Source organism: Aquila chrysaetos, chromosome 3 (genome assembly GCF_900496995.4).
Source record: "Aquila chrysaetos chrysaetos chromosome 3, bAquChr1.4, whole genome shotgun sequence".
In the NCBI taxonomy this organism is placed as follows: Eukaryota; Metazoa; Chordata; class Aves; order Accipitriformes; family Accipitridae; genus Aquila; species Aquila chrysaetos.
The window spans coordinates 12,302,694-12,315,532 of NC_044006.1; the positions used below are offsets into that span (position 1 = coordinate 12,302,694).

The following is a 12,839-nucleotide window of genomic DNA, read 5'->3' on the forward strand; positions in this document are numbered from 1 at the left end:
TCGTGGGCCATTCCCATCAGCCCGAACAAGCAAACATCAACACTTTTCTTTCTCATGCACATGTATCTGCGATAGATGATTAACCAGGTCCCTCGCTGCTTACACAGGGGAAAAAAATCCTGACAAACAGCACGGCGTCTCCTTGCAGTTTGGGAAATTAAAAATCAAGCGAGGGGAGGTAAGAATTAGGAAAGTGATGCCCTTTTCCTCCATCAGTGCCGGCTGCCAGGCACGGGTGATTTCGGCTTGGGTGTTTGTTAACAAAACTCCCATTTCAGACAACATATCCCACTAATGTTATGGGGTAAAAAAGCTAGTTCTGGGGAAAAAGTAGCAGTCGGCTACCAAAAACGAGGAGCGCTTCTCAAGAGAACCAGTAGCGTGGAAAATACATATGTAACACTCTTCTTTTTATCTGTTACCTAGACCTGCTGTTTCTAAGATTTGGGAATTGGGATGCCACCGTAATACGGTTCCCTTTCTAAATGTCACCCCCCACCACCCCGCCCGGCATCAGGCAGAAGCCCTACCAAACCAAACAGCTATAGGTAACTATATGCTCCAGTTTTAAGGGCGATCTTTCAAATTTTAGTGGCTCAAGGACCCTCACTGCCCTGCCCTGGGCGGACACGCCGGATCGAGCTGATCTGAAATGACACTATCATTTTCTTTGAACTCTTGCCGAATTTGGCCGGGACTTTGCGAAAGGGAGGGGGGAGACGAGGGAGAGCGGGAAGAAGTCATTCTTTACTCGAAACTAACCTTCAAAAAACGGATCTCAAAAAATAGAAAGAAAAAAAAATTAAAGCCGCTCGATTAGCAGCTTTCGGGCGTAGGGAGAAGGTCGCACTTAAACAAAAATTTCTCGGAAGGCTTGGAGGGGAGGCGAGCTGTGCCCCGGCGCTGCTATGCCGGGCAGGTGGGTGCCTCTTCTCCCCCCCGCCCCCAACGGCGGTACTTTTCCTCCGCGGGCGCGGAGGGGACGGGAAAATCCTTTCGGCAGCCGCCGGGGCCGCCGCTTTGCCCCGCGGAGGCTTTTAGGGTGCGTAGGGCCGGGGTGCGCGGAGCTGCCCCTGCGCGCAGCACCGCGGCCGCCCGACTCGGCGGCTTGTCCCCGCGGAAGGGAAATTCCTCGTGGGCTGCCTCGCTGGGCTGCTTAGCCCAGGAATCCTCTGCTTCTGCTCCAGCAACATTATTTCTTCCCCAAACCTTATTAAAAAAAGAAATAGATGGGACGGAGGAACATCATCCCCCAACATATAAATCCCAGCGAGAATAACCTTTGGTGGATGAATTAAAAGCTCTACGATAAACAAAATTGGCCTTTAACGGGGGATTCGGGGCACAAAGCGGTTCTTAGTTTAGCCAGCCGCGTAACGTCGCAAGTTTTGTGGGATGTATTTTGTAGTGGGGAGCGAGGGATGGAAGAGCAAAGAAACTGACCCAGAAAGTGCCCCGAAATTTTATGACGATGAGGATGGGCGCGCAAAACCGATCTGTAATTCGCAGTTTAAAAGATTAAGAAAAGGAACAGAGTGTATATGGACAGGGAGATAATCAGATCAATGCTTCCTCCGCCTTTCAGTAGCTCCACCTTGTGAATATACCTCAGTAATTATGAGAGGAAAAAGTATTAGCCATCTAATGGCACATTTTGCAGGGCTGCATCCTAGCTTCCCAAGCGCTCGCCGGGGTCCCCTTTCCCTCACTGGCAACGATAACGTTTGATGTGCAGGTGAAAATAAAGCTCTCCCCAGGCAGCTTGCAGGACCTCATAAATAATAACTACAGCGGACCCGCACGGGAGGCCCTCGGCTCCCCCCAAGCCCCCAGGGAGGCAGCAGTTGCCGGACGGGGACCACCGAGCTCCTGTCCCGATCTGCTCTGCCAGGGTGGCCGGGTCCCCCTGCCCGGCCCCTGCCTCTCCGCGGAGGGGAACCGCGCGCTGCAGAGCCCTCCGCCTCTCTGCCTCGGGGCCGCTCGAGAACAGCGAAAAGAAGGCGATTTCCCAAATCTGGCACTGATGGGGAAACCAGCAGCGCCGTGCCCGTGCGGAGCCCGGAGCCCCCGGCACCGCCGGGGCTGCGTTGCCCACGGGAGACGCAGGGCGCCGGGAGCGGGTTGTTCCATGCGTGTCCTCCCCCATACGCGTTTAGAGTGGGGCAACCTGCGGAGGGATGTCTGCGTGCTCCCGGGAGCGCAGCCCCTCTTCAGCCGGGATCGGGGTGCGGAGGGAATCACTCGCTCACCCCCCCGGGACCACAACGCGTGGGGAGCACCGGAGCTGGCCCCTCTCGGGCACTATTCACCGGGAGTTATGTCCCGTCCAAATGTCACGGGGAAAAACTCAAACGAGGCATTGCCGCACGAAATGAAACCCCGGAGCGCCTGTACTGCGAAGGGGGATTTCATCCAACTCCCCCTCCCCGGTTTCCACTCCATCCCTTCAACCTGCTGCCGGAGGGACCCCTAGAATTTTTTTATTTTTTTCGGGGGGGGGGCGGACTTTGCGCGACTTTTGCCTCCTCCGTTCTCTGGCTCCGCGGAAATGTGGAGGAGCGGGACAAGCGGGGCCGGGCTGGTGGCATCGCCCCGGGTATGGCGCTCGGATCCGGCAGGGAGGGACCGACGCCAGCTGGACGGGACGGGATGTCTCCGCTTGGGGACTTTCGCAGTGTTGTCCCAGCTCCAGAAAGGCAGTTCCCTCGTAATTATTTTCTGAAAAGCAGATCTTGAACTTTTTTTGTTCTTTTGGCTAAATAAATTGGGGGGGGGGGGGATATGGGAGATGCTGAGGTGCAGGGGGCGGAGGCGCAGCTCCGGAGCGGCGGGGCCGGGCCGGACCCGCGGCAGCCCCGCTCCCGCTCCTGCTCCCGCTCCGGCTCCCGCTGCCGCTCCCGCTCGGCTCCGCTCCCGCCTGCCCGTCCCCTTTTTTTTTCCGGGTGTTTTTTCCCCGTGAAAAGTAGCTGTTATTCTCCAAACGGACACTTGGGGTCGCACTTTCTGTCTGTTTGAGCGTAAAAACAGTGTAAAAAGAAGTCCTAATCTCCCTTAATCGTTACAAAATGTTCAAAAAAAAAAAAAATTCCTGTTACCGGACCAAAAAAAAAAAAAGAAACTAAAAAACCTTACAAGCCGAGTACTCCTTTGCATGCAGTCACTCACTCAGGGAACAGCAGAGGAAAGCAAACACGGTCCCCTCAGAACTGAAATGTAATTATATTTTCTCCCTTCTCTCCCTAATATTTGCAATTGTCTGTGTCAATGCCTTTGCTTTACTTTAGGGAGAGATTTGCTTCCTGTAACCGGGAGGATTTCCCCGGTTGTATAAGGAGAGCTGACAGCCTTGCCGAGCCGGTGCTTCCCTCACTCCCGGGTCGCAGCGCATCCCCCTCGGCACCACCCCGCAGCCCCAGCGCTCGCTCCCCGGCCGGACCCCGTGCGCGTTCGTGGCCGGTTTTTTTCGCGGTACCTTTCGCACAGGGGACGCTTACATAAAGTTGGAAGGGGCGATGCGTGTGCGTGGGATGGGGGCAAGCTGACCGCCTTGAAATTTGCTACGGGACGGCAGCGGGCAAAAAGGGACTTTGTTATATTTAGAACAAAGGGACGGGCAGGATGTCCCCGAGCCCTCCTCCTTTGTGGATTGCAGAGGCCGAAAAGGAGGAGCGGGGGGGGGGGGGGGGGCGGTTGGAAATAAGTAAATAAATAAATAAAAGAGGAGGCGACGGTGCGGGAGGGGGGAGCAAGCGGGGAGCGCCCGGAGGAGCGGGGCTGGGAGCGGCGGCCGCTCAGCTGGCGCTGCGGAGCTGTCACGGCGCGGCCCGCCCCCGCCCCCGCCCCCGTCCCCGCCGCCGCCGCCGCCGCCGCCGCCGCCCGGCCCCGCCGCCCCCGCCGCCCGCCCGGGCCCGGCCCCGCCGCCGCGCTGCCATTGGCGCGGCCGCCGCCGGCCCCGGCCCCCGCCGCGCTCTCGGCGGGCACGGCCGTATAAGAAGCCAAGGGGGGCTGCGCTGCGAATCACAGCTGCACAACGAGCGCTGGAGGCGGCAGCTACAGCGGAGACCTGGGTTTTTCTCGTCCCCCCTCTCCTCCTTTTTTTTTTTTTTTTTTTTTTCCTCCTCCTTCCCCTCCTTCCTCCCCCTCTTCCCTCCCCTTCCCCTGCGCTGCCAGCGCCGGCGAAAACTCCCGTGCAAAGCCCAGCCACCGCCGCCAAATAGCCAGTGCGCTCCCCCGGCCGCCTGCTCGGACTGGAAAGTTGCGGCAGGCTCCGGTGCTCTGCTACCGCGGGGAGAAGGCTCCGGACTTACAAAACGCGGACGGGGGCACGGGCTAGACGTTTTGCACCGTTCTTCTTCTTCCTGCACAGACCCGAAGGCAGCATCTTTGTTTTGTTTTGCTTTTGCCCTTCCTGCTCCTGCTCCTTTCTCCTTGCGACCGGGTGTCTAAGTGCCAGGAGCTGCTGCAGCCTGCGGTGCGTTGCAAACGCCGATATAAAAAGACAGGAGACATCCAGGCGGCCCCGGGTGCCGGCTCGTCCTTGGCTTTGTTGCTTCGGACTGAAGAAGCCCCAGAAGCCGGGAGAAGGAGGCGGCGGTGGAGGGGGAGCAGAGGAAAGGAAGCGAGAAAGCAAAGCCAAAGTTGATTGGGAATAAGGGAGCGCGGCCAGCCCTCTGCCAGGCTGCGCGCTGGAGTGAGGTCTCCAGCCCCCTCCGCCGGGAGAGGTGCCTGCAAGACAGCGATGGCCGGAGAGCTCAGCATCGGAGCCGAGCTGCCCACTAGCCCCCTGGCCATGGAGTACGTCAACGACTTCGACCTGATGAAGTTCGACGTGAAGAAGGAGCCCCTGGGCAGGAACGACCGCTCGGGCAGGCACTGCACCCGCCTGCAGCCCGCCGGCTCCGTCTCCTCCACCCCCATCAGCACCCCCTGCAGCTCCGTGCCCTCCTCGCCCAGCTTCAGCCCCACCGAGCAGAAGACCCACTTGGAGGACCTGTACTGGATGGCCAACAGCTACCAGCAGATGAACCCCGAGGCGCTGAACCTCACCCCAGAGGACGCCGTCGAAGCCCTCATTGGGTCCCACCAGGTGTCCCAGCAGCTGCAAGGCTTCGAGAGCTTCCGGGCCCACCACCACCACCATCATCACCATCACCAACACCACCACCAGTACCCCGCAGTCACTCACGAAGACCTGGCCGGCAGCGGGCACCCTCACCACCACCACCATCATCACCACCAGGCCTCTCCCACTCCCTCCACCTCCTCCAGCTCCTCCCAGCAGCTCCAGAACTCGCACCAGCAGCATCCCCCCTCCAGCAGCGTGGAGGACCGGTTCTCGGATGACCAGCTGGTCTCCATGTCCGTGAGGGAGCTCAACAGGCACCTCCGAGGCTTCACCAAAGACGAGGTGATCCGCCTCAAGCAGAAGAGGAGGACCTTGAAGAACAGGGGCTATGCCCAGTCCTGCAGGTATAAACGTGTCCAGCAGAAACACCACCTGGAGAACGAAAAGACCCAGCTCATTCAGCAGGTGGAACAGCTCAAGCAAGAAGTGACCCGGCTCGCCAGAGAGAGAGATGCCTACAAGCTCAAGTGTGAGAAACTTGCCAGCAATGGCTTCAGAGAGGCCGGCTCCACCAGTGACAACCCATCTTCCCCCGAGTTCTTCATGTGAGTGCTTAACAAAAATAATTAAAAAACAAACAAAAAACCCCCACCCCCCAAACCTGACCCCCGTCACCTTCCCCCCCGCTCCCATCCTCCTCTGACATCTCCATCCATCTGTCTGCTTGAGTAGAGAGAAAGAAGGAGAGAAAAATAGAGACTTGATTTTTTTGCAGCATCCAGTCTTCTAGAGTAGCTGTGGGAAAAGTAGGCTGGGGGTGGGGACGGGAGAGGTAAAGTGCAACTTTTCGACTTTCGTTTGTGAGTTAGAGAGAGGGACAGAAGCAGAGGCAAAGGAGAAAAGGACAAGTGGAGCGTTTTATAGATCGCTTGCTTGCAGAACGAGATGGACTTTAAGAGAATAATAATAAAAAAGGACAATGAACAAGCCATCTATAACATACTGCCTGCTTGGAAAAAGAGAGGACATATACAGCACCATCTCATGCACAATTTACCTGCTTGGAAAAGAGAATAACTAAAAAGGACAATATATGCAAACTCTTCATATATTGCCTGCTTTGAGAAATAAGTCACAGGACTCAGATGGGACATTCAATCTAAGAAAGGAAAGAAAGAAAGAATGAAAGAAAGAAAGAAAAAAACTCATCAGTTTTATTGCCTGCTTGATTATATAGAAAAATACGAAAATCTGCATTAAAAATATTAATCCTGCATGCTGGACATGTATGGTAATAATTTCTATTTTGTACCATTTTCTTGTTTAACTATAGCATGTTGATCATCGATCATAGATTTCTGTTGTTGTTTTGTTTCATCGATAAGAAAAGCATCACAAGTTATCAAACTTTTTACTGCTTGTGCAGTTTTGTTCGTTGGTTTTGCTCTCTTATTTTCTTTTATGGTTGTTAGCTTGTAAATATCTGCTACTTCAAACCGCACAGGAGAAAAAAAACACAAAAACAAAATAACATTTCAGCAGGCTGGTTATACGGTTTGTTTGGTATTAAAGAGATAAGTAAGGAAAAAAAAAGTTATGGGCATTTTGCATTAGAGAAAAAACAACTTTGTATATCTGGTGCACTTTTAAGTTGTATTTTTTTTTTAATTTTTTTTTTTAGTTTTCATTTTGGTTTTTGTTTGTTGGGGCAGAAGCAAAAACGCCTGAATGGCATTGACAAACCTAAACTTAACAGGGAAAAACTCTCATCGGTCACTAGAGCCTACTCCATGCCTTAAAGTGGCAGCGAAGCTCTTTCCTTCAGGACAATTCCCAGCCTGGAGTGGTTAGGCTTGGCCATATAGTTTCCCTTCTGATTGTACACTCAGGAAGCAAAGGACGGACGAGATACCAGTTCCTTTTAAGAAACAACTGCCCCTGGATTTTCGGTAAATAAAGGAAAAAAAAAAAAAAAAAAAGCCTCCTCGTTACGAGGGCTCCCTGTCGCCACTGAAGTTAGGTTTCTCAGTGGCAACGGCAGATGAGTGGGCTGGAAAAGCATGTAAAACTAAAACTTTTTTTTAAGACAACATACTGCAACTTTTAAGTGTATTCTTTTGCAATGATTTGTAATCTGCTTCTCTGCTTCCCTATGCAGCGAGTGACAGTTTTAGCCAAAATTTATTTGCAGTTGTATAGTAGTAGTAGTTTGGAGTCTTATGGGTGTTTTTATTACTTTTTTTTTTTTTCCTCCTGCAGGTCAGTAAAAGGATTTACGTTGCACTGACAAAAATACCAAAATGAAAACTTATTTTTTAGTTTCCTTTTAGGATAGCTGGCACTGCTGGCCGGATGCATTTTAAGTTTGTATTAGTTTATAAATTAACAGTAATAACAAGATTGTAATGAACAGCATGGTGCTTGCAGTTTTAAATATTGTGGATATTAGTCATGCATCAGAAAACGATCTTTGGTTTTTACTGATTCAACTGTGTTGAAATCAAAACATTGCAGCAGCGGAAAAAAATTGTTTTTATTTCATGTAAAGTTCTGAAGGGATCAATTTCAAATCCTGCTTATGATATGAAAAATATTAAAAAACCTGGTCTATTGTAGTTTTATTCAGACTGGTTTCTGTTTTTGGTTATTAAAATTGTTTCCTATTTTGCTTATTAAAATCATTGAAATGGCATTTCTTGGAGGGACCTGCTTCTCTGACGTCTCATGTTCCGAAAAAAAAAAAAAAAAAAAAAAGACAGGAAAACTTTTGGACCCTTATCTACCCTCCCACTGCTGTCCAGCCAAGCTCCTCTCCTGACTCCCAGCGCTGGGGTTTGCACGGGGGGTTGCGAAGCTGCTTTGCCCACTCGGGAACGCTGCTGCACGCAGGGTAGGAGCGCTCAGCCTTGCACCCTCTTCCACTTTGCCCAGATCTCGCCCGTGGCAGGGGGTGAGCATCTCCCCCCACCCCGATCCCAGCCCCTCCGCTCCCCACCGTGCGGCCGCCCGCCGGGAGCAGCGGAGCGGCGGGAGCCCCACGCCGGGCCCGGCCGCAGCCCGGCGGGGAGCGGGAGCCTCCGGCCTGAGCCACCCCCGGGCTGTGAGAGGGGAAACGCTAAGTGCAGGCACTTTTTTTTTTTTTTTTTTTTTTTTGTGTTAGAAAAGGAGAGGACTTGCACAAGTCTGTCCTTTCCCCCGGCTCCATTGGGATCCGGGCTGGCCATTCACTTTCCTCCTCTCCATCTGCACATTTTATTTATACCGGCTTTTTTTTTTTTTTTTTTTTTTTTTTTCTTCCAACGGGCAGTTTAGAAGACTCTTTAGAGGCGTGTGGAGAAGGGGACAGATCTCCCCCCCCCCGCCACCCCCCAGGGCTCAGCACCTAGCAGCCCCACCATCCATCAGCTGCTTTGAAGGCAGATAATCGCGCAGCTCCCTAAATTGCAGCTGGAGGAGGTTAGAAATCGCCCCCGCTCCTCGCCTGGGTGCGGGAAAGAGAGCCCCAGAGCCGGGTCGCAGTGTGTCTGTGCGCTGCTGCTCTCAAAGTGTGAAAACCGTGTTGAACTTTAAATCTCTCTCAAAAACAAAATCCAAGGCACCACACAACCAAAAATAATAGTCTCTCTCTGCCTTGCTTCTCTTCTCAACAGCAGCGAGCTGTCTTTGCAGGGACAGCATAAGGTTCGTTTGGACAGCAAACCGGTTAAGGATGGGGTGTGTGTGTGGGGGGGGAAAAAGGCAAATACAGTAACTTAAAAACAAAATCCCCTCTTAAATCTCAGCCGCATCCCTGCCTTGTCAGAGCCAGCTGGGCCAGCCGCTGGGCTGGGGAGCTGAGAAGGGGCTGCGGCCCATCCCAGCCCCCCAGCTGCATGAGTCAGGCCCGGAGAACAAGCTCGTACCCTGCTGCCCTGAGAAGGGGGGACAGGAGTTTGCAGAGGAAAAGGATGAGAGAGCCTGGCTTTCCCTGTATAGCCTCTCCCCTTGCCAGTAAATGCTATGGCTGCAGAAAGCCTGAGAGGAATATTGTTTGTGGGAACTGCCACCGCATATTAATGTCCCCTCATGCATGCATTGAATAAATCACTAGGGCTAATTGAACAACAACAACAACAAAAAAATAGGAAAAACAGGCCTTAGAAAAGCCCTCCAGATTCCCACCGCAGAACTGTGTCAGCGGCGGGGCAGACCCGCTGCACGGCGAGGGCGGCTGCAGCGGCCAGTGCCTTTGCAGCGCCCGGTCCCATTCCTGAGGTTTAATTTAGCCCATTTAAAAGAAAAGATAAATGCAACCGAGCACCACCACGGGCGATGGCTCGGGCTGGTGGGACTGGGACCCGCCGGCGCTGGGAGGGACGAGGCCGGCTGAGCCCGGCCCGGCGGGACGCTGCGGAGCGGGACTGCGGGGCTGCCCTCCCGGCCGGGGGTCGGGCTGCTTTCCCCTGACCGGCTCCGGAGGGGACTCCGACATACCGAGGGGGGCGAACACCCACCCGCACTTGTGCTCGGCCCGGCCTGCGGCTGAGCAGGGCTCTGCCCCGGCGGCGGCACCGGGGACAGGCAGCCCGGCGGGTGTCGGGGCAGGCAGGGCCTGCCTGCACCCCCCCTCCCCCGCTGCGCTCCCCCCCGCTTCCCGCCCCCCGGGGGGAGCCCCATCAGCGAAGGGTGACCCCCTCCCGGCTTCGCTCCCGTATTGCCATCCCCGCGTATCGACTTTGATCCCTCGCCGTTCATCACTGATTCATAAAGGGTGTTGACGCAGGAGTCGGGGGCATGGTGGGGAGAGCGGTTTCTCGAAGCGAAGGGGAAAAGGAGAACCCCCTTTTTTCCTCCCCGGACCGGCCTGCCCGCAGGGTGCTCCCCGGGAGCGGGGGGCCGTGCGGGTCAGCTCGGGGCCGCTCTCCCGGGGCTCCCTGCTTTCCACCCGGAGCGCTGCGGAGAAGTTGCGTGTCAACTGCGGGGGAGAAAGCATCTTCCCTCCCCAAACCCCTCTTCTTGCGTGCGCGTCCTCTGCCCGTCCTTTCAGCCACTTCTCCCCACGCATAGCCCGGCCGGGGGCTGGGGGCCCGCTCCGCGCCCGGGAGGTGCAGCAGCCCCGGGCAGCCTGTACTCCCCCGGGGCTCGGAGGAGGCCGGGAGGCTGCAACTGCTGCCTCGCAGTGCCCACGAACGACACGGCTCGGAGGGGCCGAGCGCTGACCACCTCCCGCTCCGGAAACCGCCCAGGCGATCAGTCAATCGCCCTTGAGGCTCCCCGGAGCGAAGATGCTGCAAACAGCCTCCAAAAAAGCACCGGCGTAGCCAGGGAGCGGTCCCCACCCCGATCCGCTCCCTGCAGCCTCGGGGAGGATGGGGTGGGGGTGCCAACGAGACGGGACCGGGACCGGGACCGGGACCGGGACCGTGCACCCCCGGCCAGAGCAGGGGGTCAGGGGCTCCGGGGTGTGCTGGGAGCAGAAGCATCGGGGGCTTTGCAGCCAGAAATGCGCCGGTCGGAGCCCCCCGAGAGCAGCACGGCGGGGGCGGGCTGGCTGCCCTGCACACCCCGGGCGTGGGGGGTGGCGAGGAAGAGCCCAGGGTTCGCACCGCTAAATTTGACTGCCGGACGACGGTTCGTCTACGTGATCTCGTGTAGTGCAGGAGGACGAGTCCCTTCAGCGAAAATAATATTGTTTTGTTTGATGTCGTAGTTTTGCAAGAGCTATTGCTAACAGCTGGAGCGAGATCTGCCCCCCCCCCCCCCCCCTCCCCGGGGCAGAGGTGACGGCCGGCTACGGCTGCTCCCAGAATTAAACGAGCCGCTCAGACAGGAAACACTATTGGCAACACCCCCTCCCCCGTTTACTGACACAAAACTTACAGACTATCTCTGCCAACGGTTTAATAGACTCTTTTCAGTATGCCCTTCCCTCCTCCCCTCCAGGAGAGTGTATAAAACTGATTGTCTTTAATTCTAAACCAGAGAAATCTAAGACTAAAAAGACTTTTCGAACTAAAGATAGAAACACCATTCTAAGACTTTCCAGAGATGCTGAGCGCTGCTGCCGGCCGGCGGATGAGTTGCTCCGTACTGGGGTGGGCAGGTGAGATGTGTTATGAGGATGAGCCAGGGCTTGCGAGATAACTGTTCCCAGCTGGTTTAGGGTTTAGTTTTTCCTTTTTTTTTTTTTTTCCCTTTTTCCCCTTTCGGGCTGGCGCAGCGCCCGCCCGGCTCTAGCAGCCTGGTTGGTGTGGGTGATTGACAGACCAAGGTCAGGGAAGCTTTTCTGGACTGTGGGTGTCGGGTTTCGGGGAGGACAGATAAAACATCTCCAGCGCTCGGGAGAGCCCGTTCTGGCTCCGCGGCCGCACAGCCCGGTGCGCAGGCTCCGCGGGGCCGTGCCCCGGGGCTGGGGCAGGGGAGCCCGCCGGATTCCGCCGGGCGCGGAGCTGCGGAGCGGCCCTGCCAGGCGCCCAGCGCAGCCCAGCTCCGCGCCTCCCGCCTGCCAGCATCCTTCCCTGCCGCTGCCTCGGCTCCCGGGGGTGTTCCTCTTTTCTTTTTTAAATTTTAGGTTTTGATCCCCTCCTCACAGGATTGAAGGGGTACTTCCCCACCATCGAGGGGGAAAGAGTTATTTTGGTCCTTATCTGGACAAGTTTCATTTACAGTTTCTTTTTTTCTTTTTTTTTTTTTTCTTTTTTTTTTTTTAAATCACTATGTTTCACTCCATTAAGGTTACAGTAAACCTGAAGTTGCGTGCGCACACACATACACATGCACTCTAAATAGCTTATTGCATAATCCTGCGTAGCGTGTTCAGTAATGTAGCATGCAGTGGTCTGATAGGATCCCACACTGGACTTTTGTTTTATGCAAGAAGGAGAACAAGGGCAGGGGGGGAAGCTTTCAAGTGCTGCCTTTTCTTTATTTTTAAATGGTGACTTTCAGTAGTGAATTCTGAACACAGCATGAGGTGCTGCAAAACGTTTTCTTGCTATTGCATCCAGGACAGGGAAGAGACAATTTATATTTGTGAGCTGGTCCTGTGCATCATGGTGTGTGGAAGTGTTAGAAAATGGGTTGTGGTGTACTTGAGATCTTAGGTACTGCAAATTCTTTGCCTTAAACAGAATTGCTCCAAAGGGAGCTTATTGTATTTACAGGTTTGTCACAATATGGTTAGAATAAACACTGCAGTAAAGAGGAAAAAAAAAATTCCACATAAAGAAAACGACATGTTTTCCTGTCCCACAGAGGCTGCTATTAGGTTTTAGAGATAGTTGTCCTCTGCCATGTTTTATTTCCCCTTTTAAAGTTTCACTGTTTGTCTTAAGGCACAGAGTCAAAACACTGCATTTCCACTTTATACATGTGTTCTCTTAAAAGATTTGTTTAGATAAGGAAACCAATGCTAAGTGTTCTCACTTGAAAGAAATTAAATATATAGAATGATAAGCTGCTGCTAAAATATATAAAAAACACTTAAATTAATAATAAGAACTTGTTCTGAGGCAAAATTCAATTTTACTTCCTATTATGCAATCTTTGCATGTAAAGTTGCTTTAATGCAAAATAGCAGCTCATCAAAAATTCTGTTTTATTGGTATCAAAAATTTATGATATCCTGAGGCATGAGGGGCAGAGAGCAAGGTAGGAAAGCTGTGTCCTTTTACCAAGTTTAGTGCCTTCTTTAAAGAAACATCTCAAACTTATTTCCCCTCCCTTCTTCCTCGTTTTTGGAGGCAGTGGGCGAAGGTTTACACCAGAGAAAACTCCTCCACTGACAATGTCACTG

At 53.8% G+C, this 12,839-nt stretch overlaps 1 protein-coding gene across 1 annotated transcript; it reads left to right on the forward strand.

Moving 5' to 3' along the window:
- Positions 1-4,002: 4,002 nt before the first annotated feature.
- On the forward strand, positions 4,003-7,680 carry MAFB (MAF bZIP transcription factor B). Its single transcript, XM_030010252.2, has one exon. It carries the CDS (start codon positions 4,739-4,741, stop codon positions 5,672-5,674), a length of 936 nt encoding a protein of 311 aa, XP_029866112.1. The 5' UTR covers positions 4,003-4,738; the 3' UTR covers positions 5,675-7,680.
- The last annotated feature ends 5,159 nt before the right edge of the window (positions 7,681-12,839 follow it).

What these genes read in the sequence shown, in the direction of transcription:
- MAFB (XM_030010252.2), top strand. Translation starts at nt 4,739, where the DNA reads ATGGCCGGAGAGCTCAGCATCGGAGCCGAGCTGCCCACTAGCCCCCTG.